Consider the following 22,500-nt stretch of genomic DNA (forward strand, 5'->3'; position numbering starts at 1 on the left):
AGCAAACAACCCTTCATTTTAATTAGTAACACAGTGTCCAAAAGGAAAAAAATGTAGTTTCTTTCCAAATGTATATTCTTGCTCCTGACTGTTTTCTAGACACAAAATACTAACATCATCTTTTATAAGGGCAAAGATCGTCTGTAATAGAAGGGTCGATTCATCCATGGACTGTGCTGATTGGAAACAGCAGGGGATGCTGCCTCAAAAGCTGAATATTTTCCAGGTATTTAATGGCAGCAGATGCAGCATACATTTAACATGTCTCAATATCCTTTCATAACCATATGCATAGCTACAGAGAGAGAGATTAAAAAGAGCTGGAGATACACTAACAAAATAATAAAGGAACTGCATATAACAGGCAATGAATATCTGCTAAGTGGTAGAAGAACAAAATGCCCAACATCACAAGAGCTGCAACTGATAGTGTTTAGTCATAAGTACAGCCAGCTGTGTGCACTCATGTCTACATGTGTGTGTGTGTGTGTGTGTGTGTGTGTGTGTGTGTGTGTGTGTGCGTGCGCGCGCGCGCATTTGAGCACGTCTTTTTCAGTGTATTTTTACATGATTCCCATATGCACAAGGCATTAAATCATGGTGTTTTTCTCATTTCCTTAGAATACCTTACTACATGTATTAATTAAACCATGCATTTATGTATTCATTTGTCTTTGTTTTTGATGCCCATAGTGCAGTGAATTAGTACATTCATAAACAGGTTATGCCCAGTTATAGCAGGCATATGAAAAGTACTCTGAACAAAAGTCATGCATGTTTTAGAATTCACATAGGCTTACTTTTATGAGTACATATCATTCATTCTGACTGGTAATTGTTGCATACTATTGTTTTTTTTGTTTGTTTTATTTATTTATTTATTTATAGACCATTTGTAGGAGGTGCACTGACCTCCTATTGCTCTTGAGGTCTACTTAGTCTTTTGATGGAAGCATCATAAGTGCCTCTGAATTAACCTCTTATGCTGCTACATTTCCACGTGTCTGAATGGCTTAGCCATCCACAAATGTTTTATGCAATTTTCTGAATGCACTACTTGCCTATACCTTTGACTGAGCATTCTCACATAGAAGACATATTTTCATGGGAATACAATTGCATAACTTGCAGTTTTACTATGGGAATGCACTTCTGAAGATAGGCCATGAACCAGACTGGTGTAAAAAAGTTTTTATAAGTAGTGTCATTGTTTTAATGTAAACTTGTTTCTGATAGATTTTAAGTCATCAAAGTTTTACTGAGCAAAGGAAAGGTTACATGTATGTATAGAGACTAGATCAAACCAAATTTATAATACCCTGTGTTCACTGACAGGGTGTGCAGGACATAGGTTCATAGGTTCATAGGTTGGTACTAGGCTATAGGCCCTAAGGCCTACACAAGCCTAGCCATAACAATTCCCTGGATATTTCTTCCCACAATATTTACTTCTCTGGACCCCTGCCTAGTAGGACGACTGACATGATCCCCGGGGTGAATATCCTATCTCCCATCCAATCATCAAGGTTCCTTTTGAAGAGGGCCAATAAAGCACTCGGCTTGATATGTATGGGCAGTCTATTCCAGAGTATGGGGAGTCTCATGGTCAGGAACCTATCCCTCCAGCATGCTTTGTTCATTGTGATGACAAGCTTTAGATCCCTGGAGCGTGTGGCTCTGAGGGATTCGGATTTCTTTAAGTGGACCATGTCCAACAGCTCAGGGTTTGACATGGCCTTGTATGTTAAGCAGAGATCACCTCTGAATAGATGATATGCCACATAGTATAGCTGGAGTTTTTTTAGATGGTCAGCATATGGCATCTGGTTTAGGCCTGTGATTCTTTTAGTGAGGTATTTCTGTGGCCTTTCCAGCTGTTGCAGATGTCTTGTGAGGTACATACCAAACGGGGCATTATATTCTATAATGGGTCTAATGAGGGATGAGTACAGTGGGACAATGACCTCCTTTTTTCTGGATGAAAAGCCCTTAGTGATGAGGTGTGCCACATTGAAGGATTTCCTGACTGTTGTAGTGATGTGGTTATCGAAAGTGAGACCACTGTCCACCTGTGTCCCTAAGTCTCTCATCACGCTTTCGATGTTTAGTGTACTGCCACCTATGTGGTAATTCATGTGTACATGTTTTTTTTTCCAAAGGGGATAACTATACATTTCTTGGCATTAAGCTTGAGCCCATGGCTCTGGCACCAGGCATCTGTTTCTGTAAGGCCCTTTTGTAGAATAACCACATCATTTGGGGATTCAATAATGGCTCCCAGTTTGCAGTCATCTGTGAACTTTGTTAGCCAGAGTCCCTTAGTGTTGCCCTGTACTTCAGAGAAGTAGATGCCAAACAAGAGCGATCCCAGGACTAAACCCTGAGGTACTCCACTTGTCACTCGTCTGGAGCAGGATTTGGAGTCGGCTACTTTTACAGTCTGGGTTTTGTCAGTAAGCCAGTTGGCAACCCATCGAGTGACGTAAGGATTTATGCCCAGCTTAGTAAATTTATCATAGACAGTTTATATTTAGACAGCATATGATTAACAAACACCAGATAGGCCATGCTTAGAAATTTAGAAGACTATGTAACACTGTACTGTGCTTAGCATCGGCAAACAAATCTGATCTAATGTGATTAACAATACTCGTTAGAGCACAAAATACAGCACTAACTAGAGAGTATAATACCCAGGATAATAAATTATAAATGAGATACATAGTCAAATGACATGGCTGCTGTACCCACTTCTTTTTATTTTTAATTTCTTTGTTGATAATTATGCAGCAAAGCCAAGTAGAAAAACATGCCCTTGTTTGCTAAAGGCACAAGAATCTTTTTCATTCATTTACTTATTCAACATAAAAATTGAAATGCTCAGTCCTCGACCCTTTTGTAGTATGATGCAAAATCACAAGGACTAAAGGAATAAAGCAAATGAACTACTATAGCCTTAACTAAATCACAATCCCTTACTCAACCAGTCCTTCACTAAAATGGAGAGCACAGCTTATATTGAATGCCAAAACGATCAGTGCTAATGCCCTTTCTACCAAAAAAAAAAAACATATCCATGTTAAACCAACCCTTCAAAATCACTACTCTCCAAGCCACATCCATAGATTTAGTCTCCTCAACTACATTATTGGGAGTAGAATCAATGCATCAATGACAAATTAACATCTGACAACCACATTCAACTCACTCTCGATAAAAAAAAAAAAAAACATGAAAATCTTTGTACTTTATAGGATCATAGGAAGTTACTAGACTACTGGCCCTGAGGCCCTTACAAGCCTAGCCAAGAACTTAGCCCATGTACCAACAAGTCAGCACCCTATACCACTGTCCAGCAGGGACACAGGTTTAATCCCAGGGTGTATTTTCTGTTCCCCATCCAGTTATTCAGGTTGCACTTAAAAAGGTTTACTGAAGTACTGTGCTTTATGTGGACAGGGAGTCTATTCCACAAAAGGGGGAGTCTCTGGGACACAAATCTGTCCCACCAAGTCCTATTGATGTCACAGACCAGGTTGAGGTCACGCGTGCAGGTTACTCGAGTGGAGCTTGATTTGCAGATATGCGGCAGTCTCATCAGGGCAGGGTCTGAGATTGCTTTGTATGCCAGACAGAGGTCACCTCTGAAAAATCTGTAGGAGACTGAGTAGAGGAGCAGGGCTTTTAGCCTGTCTGTGTAGGGTAGATGTTTGAGGCCCTGGATTATCTGGGTGAGGAACCTCTGTGGTCTCTCCAGCTGCTGCATGTGCTTTGTGAGGTACATGTTGAAAGGGGCATTGTACTCAATAATGGGTCTTATAAGGGAAGAATACAGGGATGTTATGACTACCTTGTTCCTGGATGAGATACCATTACTAATGAGGTGGGCCATGTAGAAAGCTTTCCATACAACAGAGGCAATATGATGGTCAAAATTCAGTTTGCTATCAACCTGGGTGCCCAAGTCCCTCACGACTGATTGTGTGCTTAGTATCCTGTTATCAATGTGATAATTTGTAGGGACAGCACTCTCCCCAAAAGGGATGAAGCATTTTTTTTTGTATTCAGTTTGAGGCCATGTTTCTGGCACCACCCATTTGTTTGGGTGAGACCCTCTTGGAGGATGTCCACATCACTAGGGGAATTGATGACAGCACCCAGCTTGCAGTTACCTGCAAACCTAGTCAGCCATAGCTCACTAGATTTGGACTGCACCTCTGAGAAGTATATTCCAAACAGCAGAAGCCCCACGGCCAATCTCTGGGGTACACAGCTTGTTATGGGTCTACTACCTGAGGTGGCTTCCTCTATTTTGACTAGATGGGTTCTGTCAGTGAGCCAGTTTGCTACCCATCTGGTAACATATGGATTGATGCCTGGTTGAAAGAGTTTATCTACTATAACTGAATGGGGAATGGTATTGAAGGCTTTGGCCAGGTCAAGGTAGTCAGTGTGCACCATCTTCCCCTTGTCTATGGCCTTGGTGAATGTCTCAAAGAAGTCAACCAAATTTAACAGGCATGACCTCCCCTTGACAAAACCAAACTGTGTGGGATCAAGTGTCTGGAGGTTGTCAATGTCCTTGTTAATGAGGTCCATGATAATCTGCTTTATGTCCTTGCAGATCAGGCGAGTTAGGCTGATGGATCTATAATTTCCTGGATTGGTGGGCACTTCAACTTTGTGCAAAGGGATGACAGTAGCTGTCCTCCACTCGGCTAAGATGAAGCTGGTACTCAGACTTTGGTTGAATAGGGTGCCTAATGGTGCTGCAAGTTCCTGCCTAAGTTCATGTAGGACGCAGCCTGGGATGTTCATCATGCACCATCATGCACCCACTTCAAAACATTACTAAAAAACCACATAAAAACATGCTGGCTATACTCTTGCAACTCCCCCTCTAATATCAACCACCCCATCCATCCACTACCCCCCCCCCCCACTAACTTCCTTGATTATAGCAAGTTCAGATGCTCATAGGCCGAACTACTTATTATACAGCAGGAACTTCTTATTGTAACAATTGTTAATGTCTGTTATGTACTTCGCAGATGATAAAGATTCTAGTTGTCTACTGATGTACTATGTCCTTCATCTGTAACTATGCTTGTAATTCTTAATTGCTATGTTGATCAAATTGTTAATTGCTATGTAAATCCAATGTTATTACTGTCTGTATATTTTAACTGTGGAGCTTTTCTCCCCTGGCCTCCGCTGAAAATGGACCTACATCCAGTCGGACACTCCCGGTCAACAAATGTAAATAAATAAAAAATAAATAATGTTATCAGGTCCCATGGAGGCTGTATTTTTTACCTTTGAGAGAGCAGTGATGACTTGCTCCCTCGAGATAAGGGGAGGGAGGGGGGGCAGGTACTGGAGATGTCCTGTTTTACTGATGGGGGAGAGAGGAGTGAAGTTTTCACTGAAACTGTCTTCCAGCAGATATCTACAGCATTTGTGTAACTGTTGTCCTTGACCATCAGTTCTGAGCAGATTCGGGTGCTTCCCTTGAGATTGCTCACATATATGAAGAAGGCCTTATGATTGTCTTTAGTAAATATGGTCAGTTTTGACTTGAAGTTTGCTTTGGAGGATTTCACTAGTGCTCGTATTTGCTTGTACAGACTAAGTAGAGATTGCTTCCAATTAGTGACATGATTCTTGTTTGTCCTGGACAGCATTTTTTTTTTCTTTTTATTATAGTGTTTATTTATTATAGATGTCCACCAGACAAATTTACTTTTCCTTAAGGAGGCGGATTTCATCCTGTCTGGTATTCCTGATTTCATGTAGCTATATAAATGCTCATATAGTACTTTGGTGTAGGTTTGGACACATGTACTAGTTCCTATGGAGGAGGCGGGAGCTGTGAAGCTGTTTATACCTTCCCTAAAGAGGTTGTAATCAGCTTTGGAGAAGTTTTTTTGTTTGACCCTAGATAGGGGGGAGTCAGGGAATATGGTGACTTTGAAGGTGACTGCTTTGTGGTTGGATCTTCCCAGGGATGAAGACACTGTAGGTATACTGCAGTGGTAACTCATGTTGGTTAATACCAAGTCCAAGATATTTTCACCTCTTGTGGAGGTGTCAACCAACTGGTCCAAGACATTTGCATTGACAAAATCAAGGAATCTTTGGGCATTTGTGTTTTTGCATGAGTATACAAAGCTATCCCCGCCCTCACTGACCAAGCAATCACATATCTCCTGCCCAATCTACTGTTTGCATCTCCTATATTCATTCATCTTCAAGCCATACAAATAGTAAAACTTCAACAGTATTATAACAAACTATCAAAGTTTGCAGCTCATCTCAACCAAAGACATAATTTCATTGCCTTCTAAAAGATCATGGCTGGACTTTCAAAGTCAACTCAAACTTACCCAACTAAAAATTTATCACATTTCCTACCAGACCTTGTAATGCCCATCATTCAAATCAACTGTACAATGGTACATACCACCAAAATCACTAAAAACAGGGACTAAAAACAAGGTGTCTATTTTCAGAGTCCTAAACTCACATGAGGGTGCACTCTACTTCTATCAGTAGCTAAACTCTGGAACTCTCTACCCAATGACATCAGACAATCAGAGCACCATGCAAAATTCAAAAAAAAAAACCTACTCCTAAGTATGTCTCACTATAGCACCACCCTGATAAATCAACCCAAGCCACCAGACCAAAATAAAACTAGACAATTATTCTCACTTAATCCACCTTTTCCTCTCTCCACCTCTCCTACTCAGCTACCTTGTTCTCCTTCTCCTTCAACCTCAACCAGTTTTTCTTCACTCCCTCTCCCACTTAGCTACCTTTTTGCCTCCTGCTGTACTCCCACTTAGCTACATTTCCTCCCTCACCTCCCACATTCCACTCCACACCAAATCACTTCAAATACACTTAGTTATGTTCTCTGACTTGCCCCCACTTTCCAATCCCACAACAAATCACTACAAGTCTACTATCTCATCAACAGCCACCATTTTTATACTTCTATACTCCATCAAATTGCTAATATCCTAGACATTCTGTTTACTTATCTCTCCATATACTCAACAGCTGACATTTTACTTTCAAAAATATATCAACTAATGAATGGAAAAGAGGAATGTGATGTCCATTTGCTTTTGTCCCCTTCAATGATATATTTCTTTTATGATTTTTTTTTCACAACAGAAATGTTAAAAAATAAAAAAGAATTAACTATTTCACCAGATCTCAATGTATCATGCTGCATAATGGTGGCAAAGTGTGATAGCACCTAAGTGGGAAAAAATAATCAAGATTTCTACTATATACCGCTGTGCTAATGCATGCCAAAATTCTTATTGTAATGTGAGCTTTACTGCACTTAACATATTAGTAACTAGTATTATTTAACACCCACTGCTTAAACCTATGTATCATTGTATGTTAAACTATTTTACTTTACATGGAGCTTATTTCCCTGGGCCTCTGCTGCCAGGGTTTTTTTTTTTTTCATAGCCCAGTCAGACTTTTCCATAAACCAAAATGTAAATAAAATGAATACAAAAATAAATTCAAAAAATAAAATATCTGTATTACTCCATTTTAGTGAAGGCAATCAACCTTTTCTTTTGGAAAGCGGTCTATCAGAACTTTAAGACAAGGAAATCTGTGTCCCGAAATAATAAACTTGATTTAAAGAGAATAACAGCAAAATTTTAATCTGTTACATTTTTCTAGCATATTGGTAGCGGGATTCACACCCCCCTGTGCCTGGGTTATGGTGTGGCTCCCCCAAACACCTAACTCCTTGATCACTGTATCTTGGAGTATGGTGAATAGATTTAAGTACAGGAATCTCATGTTTAGTAAATATTCTCACATCTGCATTTGCAGTTCCAATGTTCTGAGGATTATAATGCATTCCTTTGAGCAAGCTACCTTCTTAAGATACTGCAACAAGCCTAAACAGATTCAGGGAGAAAATGAAACCTCAGTAGAAACACTACTGTCACAATTGGACTCGTGATACTAGAGCAATGAAGCAGCAGTCTAAACACTCTGGTACTTTGTTAGCTAGGCTACTAAGCAAACCATAATGCTTGACAAGGTAGGTGTTTTATTTCCCCAATAACACCCAATTTTCTACAAAAAGCAAGCTTCCAACCTCGATGTTGTATAAATATATTTAAAAATAAGGGAAAATAGAAAAGGTGGTGGTGTTGTCTTATTGTTTAAAAATGAGTTTGACATAGAAACACTCGAGCTTCCTATCTCCTCTCTTCACAAAGCTGAAATAATACTAACCAGACTAAAAATCAATTGCAGGAAATTCATCACTATTATAGGTTGCTACATCCCACCAGGGAACAATATACCTATACTAGAGAATTTGTTCAACTGGGCCTCTATTTCCTTCTCACATGAAACACTCATCATGGGAGACTTTAACATAGACTGGATAACATGTTCATCTACTAGTCCCACTAACCACATAAGCCTGCATAGATTTACTCAGGTTATCCAGTCACGAACTAGAACTGATAAAACCTCCAAGCAGGAATCTGTTCTAGACTGGAGTCTCACAAATAAACCATCTCCCTCATACCAATCTGGTTGTCTGCCTTCTGAGTGACCATCGTCCGACCTATTTACTAAAATGTTGAACCTATCAAACCAAACCAACTATCTACTGCCTAAGAAACAAAACAAACTTCAATTCCAACCAATTTATTTCTATGGGAGCCACTTAAAAGCCTCCATCTTAAAAATGCTATCCAATATTTCAAATCAGTATTCTTAAATATCCTTAACTCCTACGCCCCTGCCAGAACAATACGAGTCAAATTTAAATATGCACCCTTGCTAACCAAAGAAACCAGGTCCTTAATGAAACTACAAGATAAAACTTGGACTAACTGGTAGAAAACAGGCTCTCCATCTCTCAAAATAACATACCTAGAACTTAGAAACAAAGCCAAAAAACAAGTCAAACTTGATAAAGTAAACTACTATCACAACTTACAAAACAGATACGTAAACACCCCCAAACTTTCTGGTCTGCCATCAATAATGTACTTTCACTTGGTAAAACTAGTACACCTCCACCAAACACAGCAAACAGTAATGAAAACATAGCCACTCAATTTAATAAGTACTTTACAGAACCAATTCTGTCCCTTACCAATATCCAACCTTCTTCCACCCCTGCCTTAACCAAAACCCATCCCTCCTCCATCCTATCTATAACAAGGATGGCAAACAATAATAACGATTGTTTCTGTTTTCAACTTGTACCTATATCACTAATTAAAAAGCTATTAAAAAAATTAAAACCTACTACTCTGGCAGCAGATAAGCTACCAGCTGAATTTCTGAAAATAGATGCAGATGCTATAGCTTATCCTTTAACAATTTTTATAAACTGTTCCATAGCTGAATGCCAACTCCCAGATATCTGGAAAATGTCCTACATAATCCCTCACCACAAAGGAGGACATCAAAAGAAATATCAAATTATCACCCCATTGCAATCCTCTCCCCACTATCCAAAATTCTAGAAAGGTACATCCATACACAAATCATGGATCACCTTAACACCCATAAACTTCTTATTAACATTTGACACGGGTTCCACCCTTCACATTGCACCACTACTGCTCTCCTGTCATTCAAGAAACAGTAAACAAATATAGAAACAATAATAATTTTGTATCAGCTCTTTTTTCAGATCTCTCCAAGGCATTTGACACAGTGGCATGTGATAAGCTTATCAATATCCTTTCTACACTGAATCTCTCTGACATTTCACCTCTACTCCCAGTATCATTAGACGTTCCTCAAGGATCCATCCTTGGCCCGCAACTTTTTACTATTTTTGCCAATATCTTTTTCAGCTCTACACCTCATGCTACAGTCATACAATATGCAGATGATTCCACACTGATCTGTACAGCCCAAACCATCCAGGAACTTCACACACTCACTCAGGCATCCTTTCTATCTGTATAATTCTGGTTATCTGTCAATTAGCTAATTCTAAGCCCCAATAAAACTAAACTCCTTCTCTTTAACCTCACTAAATTCACACTATCATCTCAACCATTCAACAATTCAACATAGTATCCAAAAATAACACCATTATCTCATCAACTACACACACTAAGCTACTAGGTATTGAGATTGGCTGTAACTTGGAGATTTGACATTCACATTGCCCATACCATAACAAAAGTCCAGAAAAAACTAAGGGTTCTATATAGGAACAAATCCTAACTAACTAAAATAACCAAGGAAACTATAGCCCATACACACCTTCTCTCCACACTCACATATGCCTCCCCAGTTCTCACTAACCTAAGAAAATCAGATATCTCAAAACCAGAAACATGCTACAATAAAATTGCTAGATTTGCCACCAACTCTGCTTATATGACCCACCATTGTACAGCTCTGAAACCACTGCAATGGCTAGAATTACCCCAACTACTCATATATAACCAGCTTACATTATCCCATCACATCCTCCATCACCCAGAAAAAAACCTTGCCCTAAGAAATGTACTCCAGCTATATGCAGGGAAGAAAGTACTATAATCAAGTAACAAACAGCTATTTAGAAGTTTCTAAGGCCAACAACTCTGCAGGTGAAGCCCTATACTCTACTTATATAGCCAGGAAATGGAACTCTCTGCCCTCTAACATCACTAGTAAAACCTCACTGTTAGACTTCAAAACATCCTTAAAACATCATCTGACCAACAATTGGCTGTGGTCCTGCCACACTCTAGGGTAGTATAGTCTTGTGGCTATAACCACTATTATTCTACTCACTTACTCATTCAGCCATGTTTACTACTAAGTCTGACTGTATATCTTACCTAAGACAATTTCTATTTCTAAATCTGCATTTATTTTTTTTCATTTTCTTTTATTAACTATTGTACAGCTTTGAGAATTTTTTGTATACCATTGCTTAATTGATTGCTTTGCTAATTGTGTCTCATTCACATGTAAATCATTGTACTGTTGTAATTGATATTATTTGTGGAGCATTTCTCTCCAGGCTACCGCTGAAAAAGGACTATTTGTCGAGTTGGACTTTCTCAGTAAACAAAAGTAAAATAAAATAAAAGAAATTTCCATCTAAATAATCTAGTAGATTTATAACTCACTTCAAAAATCCATTGTACCATTTAAAATTTGAATTTATTCCATACATTCTTTGATATTTTCCATATCAATGTTCAGTCTTCTAAAGTAATTATGTTGGGATTTCAATTAATACCTTTCATGACAAGATCATTCTGTTACCATTTTACATTTCTAGAAAACTTTTTTAACACTTTATGGGGTATTTTTTTCAACTGCCTGCACTTTTAAGTACTGAATTAATACCTTCCAAAGATCTAATATTATGTTCCTATTCATCATTGTTCTCTTTTAGCTAGCTCTTTTATTATTTGTAACTCCCATTTGTCATGTAATTTTAGTGATACATTTCTTCTGTCCAATTTTCTTTGGGCTTCTTTAGGCTTTCCTATCTTGATGTCTTTTCCTAGCTTTTTATTGACTTGTAAAAGTCTGTCTGGTCCACAAATTTATCCATTAGTATAGTTTTCTATTCTGCCTGATTAGACTTTATTAGTATGTTATATTCTACACTCATATGTGTTGCTGTAGCATTTTTCATCAGGTCAAGTACCCTAGTCATCTTGTATTAGATGGGGATGTTTTTCTCTTCCAAGACTCCAAGGAAAGTGTAAATTATTTCCTCTGTAGAAGAAACTGGATGCCATTTTCCATACTTTCCATAAACATTTATCCATCTCAGACACAGGAAGACCTTGTACTATGTGTGCATCAGCAGTGGTACCACATAAACAGGAACTGACTGTTCCCCATGTACAAAATACAACAAACTCCATTTTCATCTTTGGAAAAATGCCTTTACATTCCAAATCTCTTCAAATGTAAGAAGCTGATTTCTTTAAGGAACACACTATGTGGAAATATACATTTGCTAAACTGTAAGGGCATTTCTGCTGCAAAACTCCAAATGAATCATAATTTACCGTAATTGCTCTGGTTTCATCCTTTTTTATGTTGTAACTGTGAACACTTCTCAAATGTGGTCAATTCATTAAACATCTTATATATATTCTCATTATAGTTAGATAAAGTAATTAAAAAACATATGTGTAAAACAGCATATAATTTTGTTGCCACAACTGTTGTCCTGTTATCTGACACTCCCTCATAGGTTTTGCCAAGGAATTTTTTTTTCTTCCAGTTGTGTGTTACTTGATTATTTTAAGTGTATGTCAGCCTTTGTGCCAAGGTCATGTCTGAAAAGGGTCTATGGACCAGTCTGCCCACCTGCTAAACAAATCAATGCATGCATTGCAAACAGGTGTGGAACATTGGTCACCCCTGTCTTAATCCTTTGCTAAGTATATCTTCTACAGAATAGTAGGGCCACTTTTGCCCGTGCAATTGTACAATTATATGTACTTTCCAATTACAGTATAACACTATTCAGAAATACTGTCTTTTTTATTACCAGCATTAAATATTTCCACCTGATGAGACTGAACACCTTTTATACACCAAAGTTCAGCGCTACCTGTTTATTTCTGTCTATATCAGAGTTGTGGTTTTGAGCTAGTTGTCAAATATGGTTCTACCTGCACAAATCTAGCTTCATCCAGATCATTTAAGACTGGTAGCATGTGTGCTAATGTCTTAGCAATCCATTGCATAATCACATACATTTTTATGCATTTATTAACAAGGCTTTCTCACTGGACACGAGTGCTACTTTTCAGGGGCACCCCAGGAATACTGGTGTTTAAACAGTCATAGAGAAGTTAAATGAGGCCAAAGCAGTCCAAAGCTGAATAATAAAAAGTACCCCTTTACTAGTACATATCTGCACTAGTTGTTAGATTGAGTTGTTAAAGCTGCAGACTTGTCCATATGAATCTGTTGAGGTTTTATCTTTCCTTTTTTAGGTATAATCATTATCACGTGTCTTTGTCTTTGGGGTATTTTTCCTATCATTTGTATATGGCTGATTAAAAATCAAAGGAGTAATATAAGTCTTTCCTCATTTTCTAATGTATCTACCCAGGACCCCCCTTATTCCAGGTGTCTTCCCATTTTTAACTCATTTCAAACCCATTTCTATCTCTACCAGCGGTTTCTCTTTCAAAAGTTTTGTTGATCCTTCATTAGTTGTGTGATGTAATCTTTCCCAGTGTTACCCAATGTTGCGCTGTCAACAACTCTCTCTGAGGCAGGCATCCCCACTCCATTATATAGTTTCTGAGTCCTGACAAACACTCATCTCACATAGAAAAATAATTGTTTCACCTCCATAATCTTGGTATTTCCATGCTTGTTAATGTCTATAACCTGCGGTGAATGCTCAGACAAAACAATAAAATGCATTGATGATGTCTTAACCTTATCAAGATGTTACCAGTGCAAGATTATGACTATTGTGTGTATAGCAGGGACAAATACAGCCTCCATTTGACTTTTCAAATTCAGGATAAACTGTCTGTAACATTATAACTTGCATGTAACATGCCATAACCATGCTTAGCACTCATCCCTTAAATCAGCCTTTTTAATTAGTGTATTAAAATTCCGAGCCCGTTCCATCAAAACTCTGTGGAATGCTATTCATTCCCTTAAAATTACTGCAAACACTGTACCACACTCCTGTTCCAGGAGGGATATATACATGAATATTAACCACAGTCTGCCTTCCAATAAACATTTATGCAGTACAAATCTTCTATATTTATCTATCTCGTTCTTATTAACAATGTAAGTTATGTCCCTATGGGTTACCTTTGCTACTCTTTACTTCCTACCCACTAAGCAACTAGAAAAGTTGGGTCTATATTAGATCATTGAAAATTCAGTTCAGCAAATAACATTTTTGATGCACTTACATCAAATATGCCACTTGTTGAACTGCTCATACTGAGATTGCGGTGCAGTGAAGGTCGGAAAATTTGCCCTTTACTGTAGTGTGATCTCGGAGTTGGTATATAGAATTAGTGTGGGGTGTGGGAGGTGCAGTCCCCCAGAAGAGTGGAATTCGATAAACAGCATTTCTGATGAAATTCCGTTCACTGAAGTGGGTTTTCACTGATTTAATATTGACTCAGAAAAGTTATAGTGAGGATAATCCATTTTCAATAGCTTGAGTTTGCTGTTTGTTTATTTTGGCTTATATACATGTGTGTGTGTGTATATATATATATATATATATATATATATATATATATATATATATATATATATATATATATATATATATATATATATATATATATATATATATATATATATATATACATACATATGTACATATACTTTTTTACATAAAAACTTCATTTTTTTCTTGGAATGATAAACCATTGATATTGCACTAAAATATATTAGAGAGCAGACATCCCATGATACTACAAACAGTTAATATTGTATAATTTTTCACATTGCTCCAGTCTGCTCCCCCTTCTCAATCTATTTCTTCTTTTCTTTTTTCATCCATCTTTGGTTCTGCCTCTGCACCCTATTATTCATCAGTTTTCTACTTACATCTCCCTATTTATTGATTTAATCATTAACATAACCTCAATTAATTTTAATACAATTAAATTAAATATATGCATTACATTTGCCCTCCCCTCTTTTCAGAAAGTTGATTGCCTGTATCGTGTCTGGGACACAGAAATCTAAACATAGCTCAAAAATGTCTTCTGATAGCTGAGAAAAGAAATGATTTATTTATTTATTTATTTATTTATTTATTTATTTATTTATTTATTTTTTGCTTTTTATCTTTTATACAGAATGCTGCCATACCAGACCCTGGCCCCCTCCAACTTCAACCTTTTCTAAACTCTTAATGTTAGTCAAAATTGCCATAATTTATGCCCCCCCCCAAAAAAAAAAAGATTTTTCAGTCAAAATTATATCAGCTAGGGAAAAGTAAAAAAAGTGTAAAAATAACTAAATTTGTATTATGAAAACTATTTGTATAGAACATACAGTTCAACAGCTTTTATACACATTCTTGCATAATATTCAACTGTCCCAACTACTCTGCTCCCTCTCATTTATAAGCGTGTTGTGTTCTTTAATTAGACTTGCATATACTTCTTTTGACTTCACCTTATTTAAATATTCCTACACTATTTTGCTGACAACTAATATACTGCTGCATATCTGCAACATTGGTAAGTGATGTAAAACTTGTTGATTATCTTTCTGTTCAATAAAAATAAAAACATTTGAGAAAAAAAACTTGTGTACTTATATTAGAAATGGGTATGAATTATCCAACTCAGTTTATCTTTCAAAATTTCTTTTAAATTCATTAAAAGAAGACTATTACCTCTCTATTTTCATAAATGATACTTTAGTTGTTGATTATCTTTCTGTTAAAAAATAAATAAAAACACGTTTGAGGAAAAAAAACTTGTGTACTACTATTAGAAACAGGTATAATTTATCCATCTTACATTATCTTTTGAGATATTCTTTAAATTTCATTACAAGAAAAATTACAAGAAAATTATTATCCCTCCATTTTTTCAGAAGTTATACTTTAGTTATATTTTTTGTTTTCCTCTGACCCTTTGAAATATTCCTAACATCAGATAAACCTTTTATCGTTACTACAATTACTTGTAAACTGTATGTTTCTGCATTTAATAATTAATACTAATAGTTACTTAGATACTCTTCTTAGGCTGAAGTTCATTAAAGGTTTTATTGTGATTGGCCAGACAAGTTAGCTGTTGAGCATCTTGCTCCAATCACAGTGCAAGCTACATCTTGTTCTGCACTTTCATTTTCAGGCAGCCATGGCCTTCCATAGGATTCAGTAATACTACTGTCAGCAGCCATTTCTGATAGAGGCATAGCCCTACCACAGTTCTTTGCCTCAAAGAGGTCCAACCCTGTGTTTTGTTGGCTGTCTTGCATATCACATATCTAAATGATGCATTCTGGGGGAGCAGTACATAATAATTAGTCAAGTATTCTTCCCCAGAAATGTCTGTAGTAAGTGTTTTATGGAGCCACATTAACAAATCTAACTAAAAGTTTATGTTCAATGTTTAGACTCAAATAGAGAGATTATGTTAGAGATAAGTGTCAGCGTGTTTAGCAATCAGGTAGTGGTGGGATGAGTGTACATGTGTATGCCTGTGTGTGGGCATGGCTGCATGTGTGTGTCTATGTGCAAAGGTATGGGATTTCTTGTGTGTGTACTTGTGTATGTGTTTGTGTGTCTTTATATGGGTGAATGGGTGACTGGGTCCATGAGTGTGATCAGGTGAGGGTAGGTATGTGATGAACGTTGGGTTTGTATGTGTGCATGTGTGTGTGTGTGGGAAGGGTGTCAACTCCCCCTAGACTAATGAGCACTGACCAAAACACTAGACACCAATGATATTTTTTAAATATTGCTTCACCTTACTTGCAAAGTAATTTGACAACAGATTGTGCAGCAACAACCTGCAAATGAAGAATCAGAAGTATGAAACTTTAATGTCTGACATTACTGAGTGACTGCATTCATCCATGTTAGGGTTGCAGCAATTATTACAGGGGCAGTTGTGGCTGTTCTGTGAAATCAGGAGCAGCCAAAACATATATGGATATGTGTGTGTGTGTGTGTGTGTGTGTGTGTGTGTGTGTGTCTATGTGTGTTTTTGTGTGCGCATGTGTGTGTGTGTGTGTGTGCCTGTGTGTGTGTGTGTGTGTGTGTGTGTGTGTGTGTGTGTGTGTGTGTGTGTGTGTGTGTGTGTGTGTGTGTGTGTGTGTGTGTGTGTGTGTCTGTGTGTGTGTGTGTCTGTGTGTTTGATTATGTCTGTATGTAAGGGAGTGCATGGGAGGTCCTATGCCAACACAATACATGGCTCATTGCTGGGGATTACAACAGTTAAGTGGTTGTTAGCACATTCAGTAATTAATAAGCAATTTAGAAACATGCAATATGGCTGATAATGAGGTTTTTTTTTCATTGCAGATAACTTTTCTCTGGATTGCCGGTTTGTATGATTGTGCTAAAAGGACATTTTTGCCATAGCCCTTTGAATCATGGCTGAACCTGTTTCTGAATCCTGGCCTTACATAGACAGTAGGCATGATACTCTTCAATTCCTACATCATCCAGTAACTATTTCTTATTTAAAGCTAGTCTATGTTGAACTATTGGGTGTCTTATTCACATATTTAGACCATCCAGGGAAGATACTTTTTTTCTTTCTTTTAGCTGACAGTCATGAGGTTCAACATATTACTTTTAGAAATAAATGCATTTTCCTACTCTTTTTTTGCAGTTTTATAAAAAAATAAAGGCACAGAAGTATGTGGAGAACTTTCTGAACAAGTAATTTAATTTGCCTGGAATTCATCAGACAAAATTGGCTACAGTACTATGTCAAAGGTTCTTAACTTGTCACATAGAACTTTCCATGCCAGTCTTCTTTATTTAAATATTGCTTCCATAGCTTGTAGTCAGTTGATGAGTTGTCCTTTCAAATCCTTGGTTATTATCTTCTCCAATACTTTCCTTATGAAAAGTGGAAAAGGAGCCATACTAATTCCCCATACTCCTTCTGTCCGCTGTCCATTTTGGAATAGGTACCCCATGCCTGATGATCACCATCTGTAGACAATGTCCTTCACAGGTTCATGGGTCATTAGGCATGCAATCTGGGATACTATTAATGAGCCTGGCCTGAATTTCCCCTTGGCAAAAGCACTGTCTTGTTAAGTCAGTTGATCAAGGCAAATGAAGGCTGAGAAAATCAAACCCTGTACAATAGAAGTTACCTGATTGGCAGCTCTTAACCTTAATTCTCTGTGCTAACTGCCAGAATAAATAGTATATGGGGGGATCAAACCCACTGACATCATAAGTGAAAACAATGCTTTTACATGTTGAGCGACATGTAGAATTCTGACTCCCCAGTCTTCATCGTTTCATCTTTTGCATTGCCTCCCCTGCTGATGCAAATGTAATGTTTCCTTCAGGCAGGAATACTTTAAGCTGGTTCAGGCAGGAATACTTTAAGCTGGCCAGGAGAAAATGACTTCCAATGCTTCTGCATGCATAGTTTCTTTTGGGATGCTACTCCTTTATAACAGATCACTGTATGAAAATTGACATTATGAAGGATTCTCTTGCCTCACAGCTTTGTAATCTTTTTTAAAGTTAACAAGTAGAAGAGAATCATTTTCTACAGGACAACTTTTTCAAGCCTTATCAGTATCAGTTTAGGCATCGAGACCCTTAATTTCTGGGACAAGAATTCTTTGTGGACACTTACAGCTTTTATTTGCACTTAACAATTCTGCCCATCTAGAAAATGTATCGATAACTTAGGATGGATTATCCTATAAAATCCCTGTAAACACAACTTAATTCCATATCTACAACTCTGGATGCCAGCATTTTCATTGTTGCTTTACTTATTAGCTTGGACTTTCTTCCACATTTTGGCATTTACTTCAGACAGATACATAGAGAGGCTGGATAAAGATTGAGCAGTTTCCTCTGATTTTAACATCCATTTTTTTCCATACAATGTGATTTTGTAGAGTTAAATTTCTCTAACTTTATCATCATAGCTGGATTCCTACAGCTATTCCGGTTGAGATTGCTGGGCCTAGGAGACCTTGTAGCTGAGAAGTATCTTGATATCTGACAGATAAAGCAGTCCTTTTTTCCATTGCTTGGCATCAGTTGTAACTAATAGGGAACAAATGTCTTTATTTAATAGACAAGAACATTTTATATTTTTAGTTAATTTTTAAATACTCTTGGGTAAAGCAAACAGTTCACCTGGAATAAAACAAATCTGGATTATTTTTGAATATTCTAATGGCATCAGGGTTGTTTGAAGATGTGTTTGTTTAACCATTCATTGTTTCAGTTGTTTGCTTGGTTTATTTTTTTAAAAAAATTATGGAGGTAGATGGAGCTCACCAAATGCATGAAGTATCTATTGAAACCACCAGCATCTGTCAGTTTGATATAAGTACCTAGTTCAGTCTCACAGAAGCAGACTATGCATTATCATTCCATGGTTTGTATCTACAATACATCTCCATCAATCATAACAGAATGTCTTCGTTATTTATCCTCTGTCTACGTTTGTTCACATTATAGAATACTGTATTTAATAAAAACTAAGCAATTTACTTCTAGAAAAAAATGGACATAGTTAATGATACGTTCTTCATTTTCAGATGTACCTGACCCACCAGAACATTTGAAGCTCTCAGATTCTCAGAATCAGAGTATCCGACTTACATGGAAACAAGGCAGTCATCATAACAGTCGAATAACAGGTGAAGAATACCAAAACATTTGCTACATCTGTCAGCTTAAATACTTAAAAATGTAAATAGTGTATTCCACACAAAACTGCTAAGAGGTGTATGTCATGTAAATGTAATTGCATTCCTCATAATGACATCTAAGACTGAAAGAAAGAGAAGAAGTATGCTTCAAATGCAGCCCAGTAGAGCTGAAGCTATAATGAAAGTGCAGTTCTTTTGTTACTTTTTGGTTTCCTTCACCATAGCACATTATAGATAGCAGAAGCAGTGAGACTCACATTATCTCCAAAGGAATGTATTCTCAAGAGAATTATTTGTAAAGATGGATGTTACATTTGAGATACATAAAGCACAATTGGAGAGCACAATTTAAACATTCTTTAACTATGTATGATATGTATATATTTACATAACTACACACACACACACACACACACACATATATATATGTGTGTGTGTGTGTGTGTGTGTGTGTGTGTGTGTGTGTGTGTGTGTGTGTGTCTGTGTGTGTGTGTGTATATATATATATATATATATATATATATATATGTAGGTTTACTATCATTTGTGCAATCGACAGTCTGTTGGCAGCACTGCTGCCGAAAATCAGAATGTCGTGCACAAACTTTAAATGGATGGGATAGTCGAACGCACTTATGCAATGCAGTAGTGCATTCGCATATGTGTATTCGACTATCTACATGGAGATCGCAGTACAGTGGGGATTGGAAATTCATCCATATCCCCACTGTAGTGTGATCTTGGAGTTAGAATATATTAGTATCGGGGGTGTGCGGGTGCAGGGGGGCTTTCCCCCCCTGCAAAAACGTGATATGTCATATAGGAGCCTGATTTACATCAGCTCCTATACGGCTATCATGTGATGGTTTCAGTAACAATGCCGACTCAAATGTGTCGATCATTTTGGTCATTTTGTCCATTCAGAATGTTTGTGTTCAGGTTTACTTTTCATTGTTTCGAACAGCAAATGTTTTGCCGAGAATGCATGCATTGACATATGAATAAGCCAGAGGTTTGTACTCTTGGCTTATTAGGCTGGAAAGTCAGCACTGATGTAGCAGTCATTGAAAATATCATCTTTACTCAATGCGGTCCAATTTATTAATGAGTTCTCACTTTTGGGGTTATTGCAGGACTACTAGTAAACTTCTATGTATTCTACTGTATCATTTTTATTTTATAGTGATCTTCCTGTGATGGTATTTAGCCAGTTTCCAAAAATGCTGCTGAAAGGAAGTCTCTGTAAGAACTACTAATACACTTGGTTTCCACTTACAAATTAATTACATTTCCTTGATTGTGCAAGGATATATATCTACCCTTTTAAGATACATTTGAGTTTTTTTTCACCCACCCTAAAGAAATTCAATTTAAACCTTTAAGAATCAATGTGATACAACTGTACAGCAACCCATGAAAACTAATGAATGTAAATCTGCTACTGATTAGAACTGTATGCAGTAAACTCTCAGTTAGCCGAACTCAAGCAACTGGCACTCTCAAACAACCGGCAAAATGCTATGAAAGAAATACAGTATAATTTTCATGTGTTGCACTTTCATACATTCCAACCACCCACTGAACATGAAAGAGCAAAAGGTGGAGGTGTATCTATCTATGTAAAGGATAAGCTGACTTTGTAGGTGGTCAAACAACATGACATGCTTGAGCTCCATGTCTAACTGACCATGGGAAAAATCCATTACCATATTCTTGCTAGCAACAGGTCCCCCACTATGAACCTAGAAAACCATACATCATACCTGAATTTACTAGAATCACTCACCATCAAGTCCAATACCATAGTCATGGGTGATTTTAATTGCACTTCCATTAAATGGGAGGCATACATGACCACTAACATGCAGTCCCAAAGATTTCTTGACTTTGTAAATTCAAATGTCCTGCAACAGCTAGTATGCAATCCCACTAAAGTAACAAGTATCCTAGATCTGCTGGTCACAATTATTGGAGAATGCTGCAACTCACCCACCCCTCATGATTTTCTTACTGGTAAGATCAGATCAGAAAGCAGTGTCCCTTGAAATAAAGGTAAAACTAGTCCCCCAGCCTAACCCCAAAAACTTTAAGAACTTGTTTATGGTAAATTATCCCTTATTAAAGTATGGCATAGCTAGTTTCCAAGCTTCCCTGAATCCAGAAAATTCAGAAACCTATGCAGAGGCATACACAAAAGACCTGTGCAGCCACTTAAACAACTGCATAGAAATGGCAGTACCAGACTGAAATAAACTCAGGTCAAACCACAAAAACAAGCCACTCTGGAGGACCCCTCATATTAATTGGTTGTACAACAAACACAAGAACATGCTGTTGAGAATTAAGAGGGAATTTGCAAAACAGAGCAAAAAGTCCCTCATTAGTCTAAGCAAGTGAATTAGGAAACTAGTCAAGTCTCTGAAAGCAGACTTTGAGGTAAAAATAGCCTATAATGCTAAGGATAACCATAAGGCATTTCTCAGTTATGTCCACATTCTTAAAGGCAACACCCAACAATGTACTAAATTAGTTGTAGATGGCATCACCTCTGCTTAGCAAGAAGATGTAGCAAATCTGTTGGCCAACAAATTCCGCTCAGATTTCACCTGACCATCGCTATCAGTTCTCCCACAAGAAATACCCTCTACTACACCACTGCTAATTATCACCAAAGAACAGGTTGCCACTGCACTCTGTAAAGCAAAAACCATGGCTTCAGTGGGGCTTGATGATAAACCAGGTTGCCTATTAAACAGCTTAAATCAGGACTTATCAGGCCTATTAAGATCTCTGTTTAACCACATCCTCCAGACTGACTTTGTCCTGATGGAATGGAGGACACCAACGGTTATCACTCTGAATAAATGGGGGCAATCTACTAACCTTGGAAATTACAGACCCATAAGTGTGACTAGTCTTTTATGTAAGGCCATGGAAAGAATAAATATGGACATGATAAACAATGGCATAGGAAACCTTCAAAGTGGACCTGACCCAATTCATCTTTGTCAAGGGCAGGTTATGCCTATTAAATCTGGTAAATTTCTTTGAGAATGTCACTAAGGCCATGGATGAGGGTAAAACGGTACACTCAACCTACCTCAAACTGGCCAAGGCATTTGACAGAAT

General features: G+C 37.4%; 1 protein-coding gene across 13 annotated transcripts in view; it reads left to right on the forward strand.

Moving 5' to 3' along the window:
- CHL1 (cell adhesion molecule L1 like) overlaps positions 1–22,500 on the forward strand; it is a 1,311,467-nt gene that overhangs the window by 889,779 nt on the left and 399,188 nt on the right. For all 13 annotated transcript variants that reach the window (XM_044077996.1, XM_044078002.1, XM_044078005.1 and 10 more), the window contains one exon: positions 19,258–19,359. In XM_044077996.1, coding sequence (XP_043933931.1) covers positions 19,258–19,359 — 102 coding nt within the window. The remainder of the gene's footprint in view (positions 1–19,257; positions 19,360–22,500) is intronic.

Source organism: Protopterus annectens, chromosome 7.part0 (assembly GCF_019279795.1).
Source record: "Protopterus annectens isolate FY-2018-M chromosome 7.part0, PAN1.0, whole genome shotgun sequence".
NCBI classification, from domain to species: Eukaryota; Metazoa; Chordata; order Ceratodontiformes; family Protopteridae; genus Protopterus; species Protopterus annectens.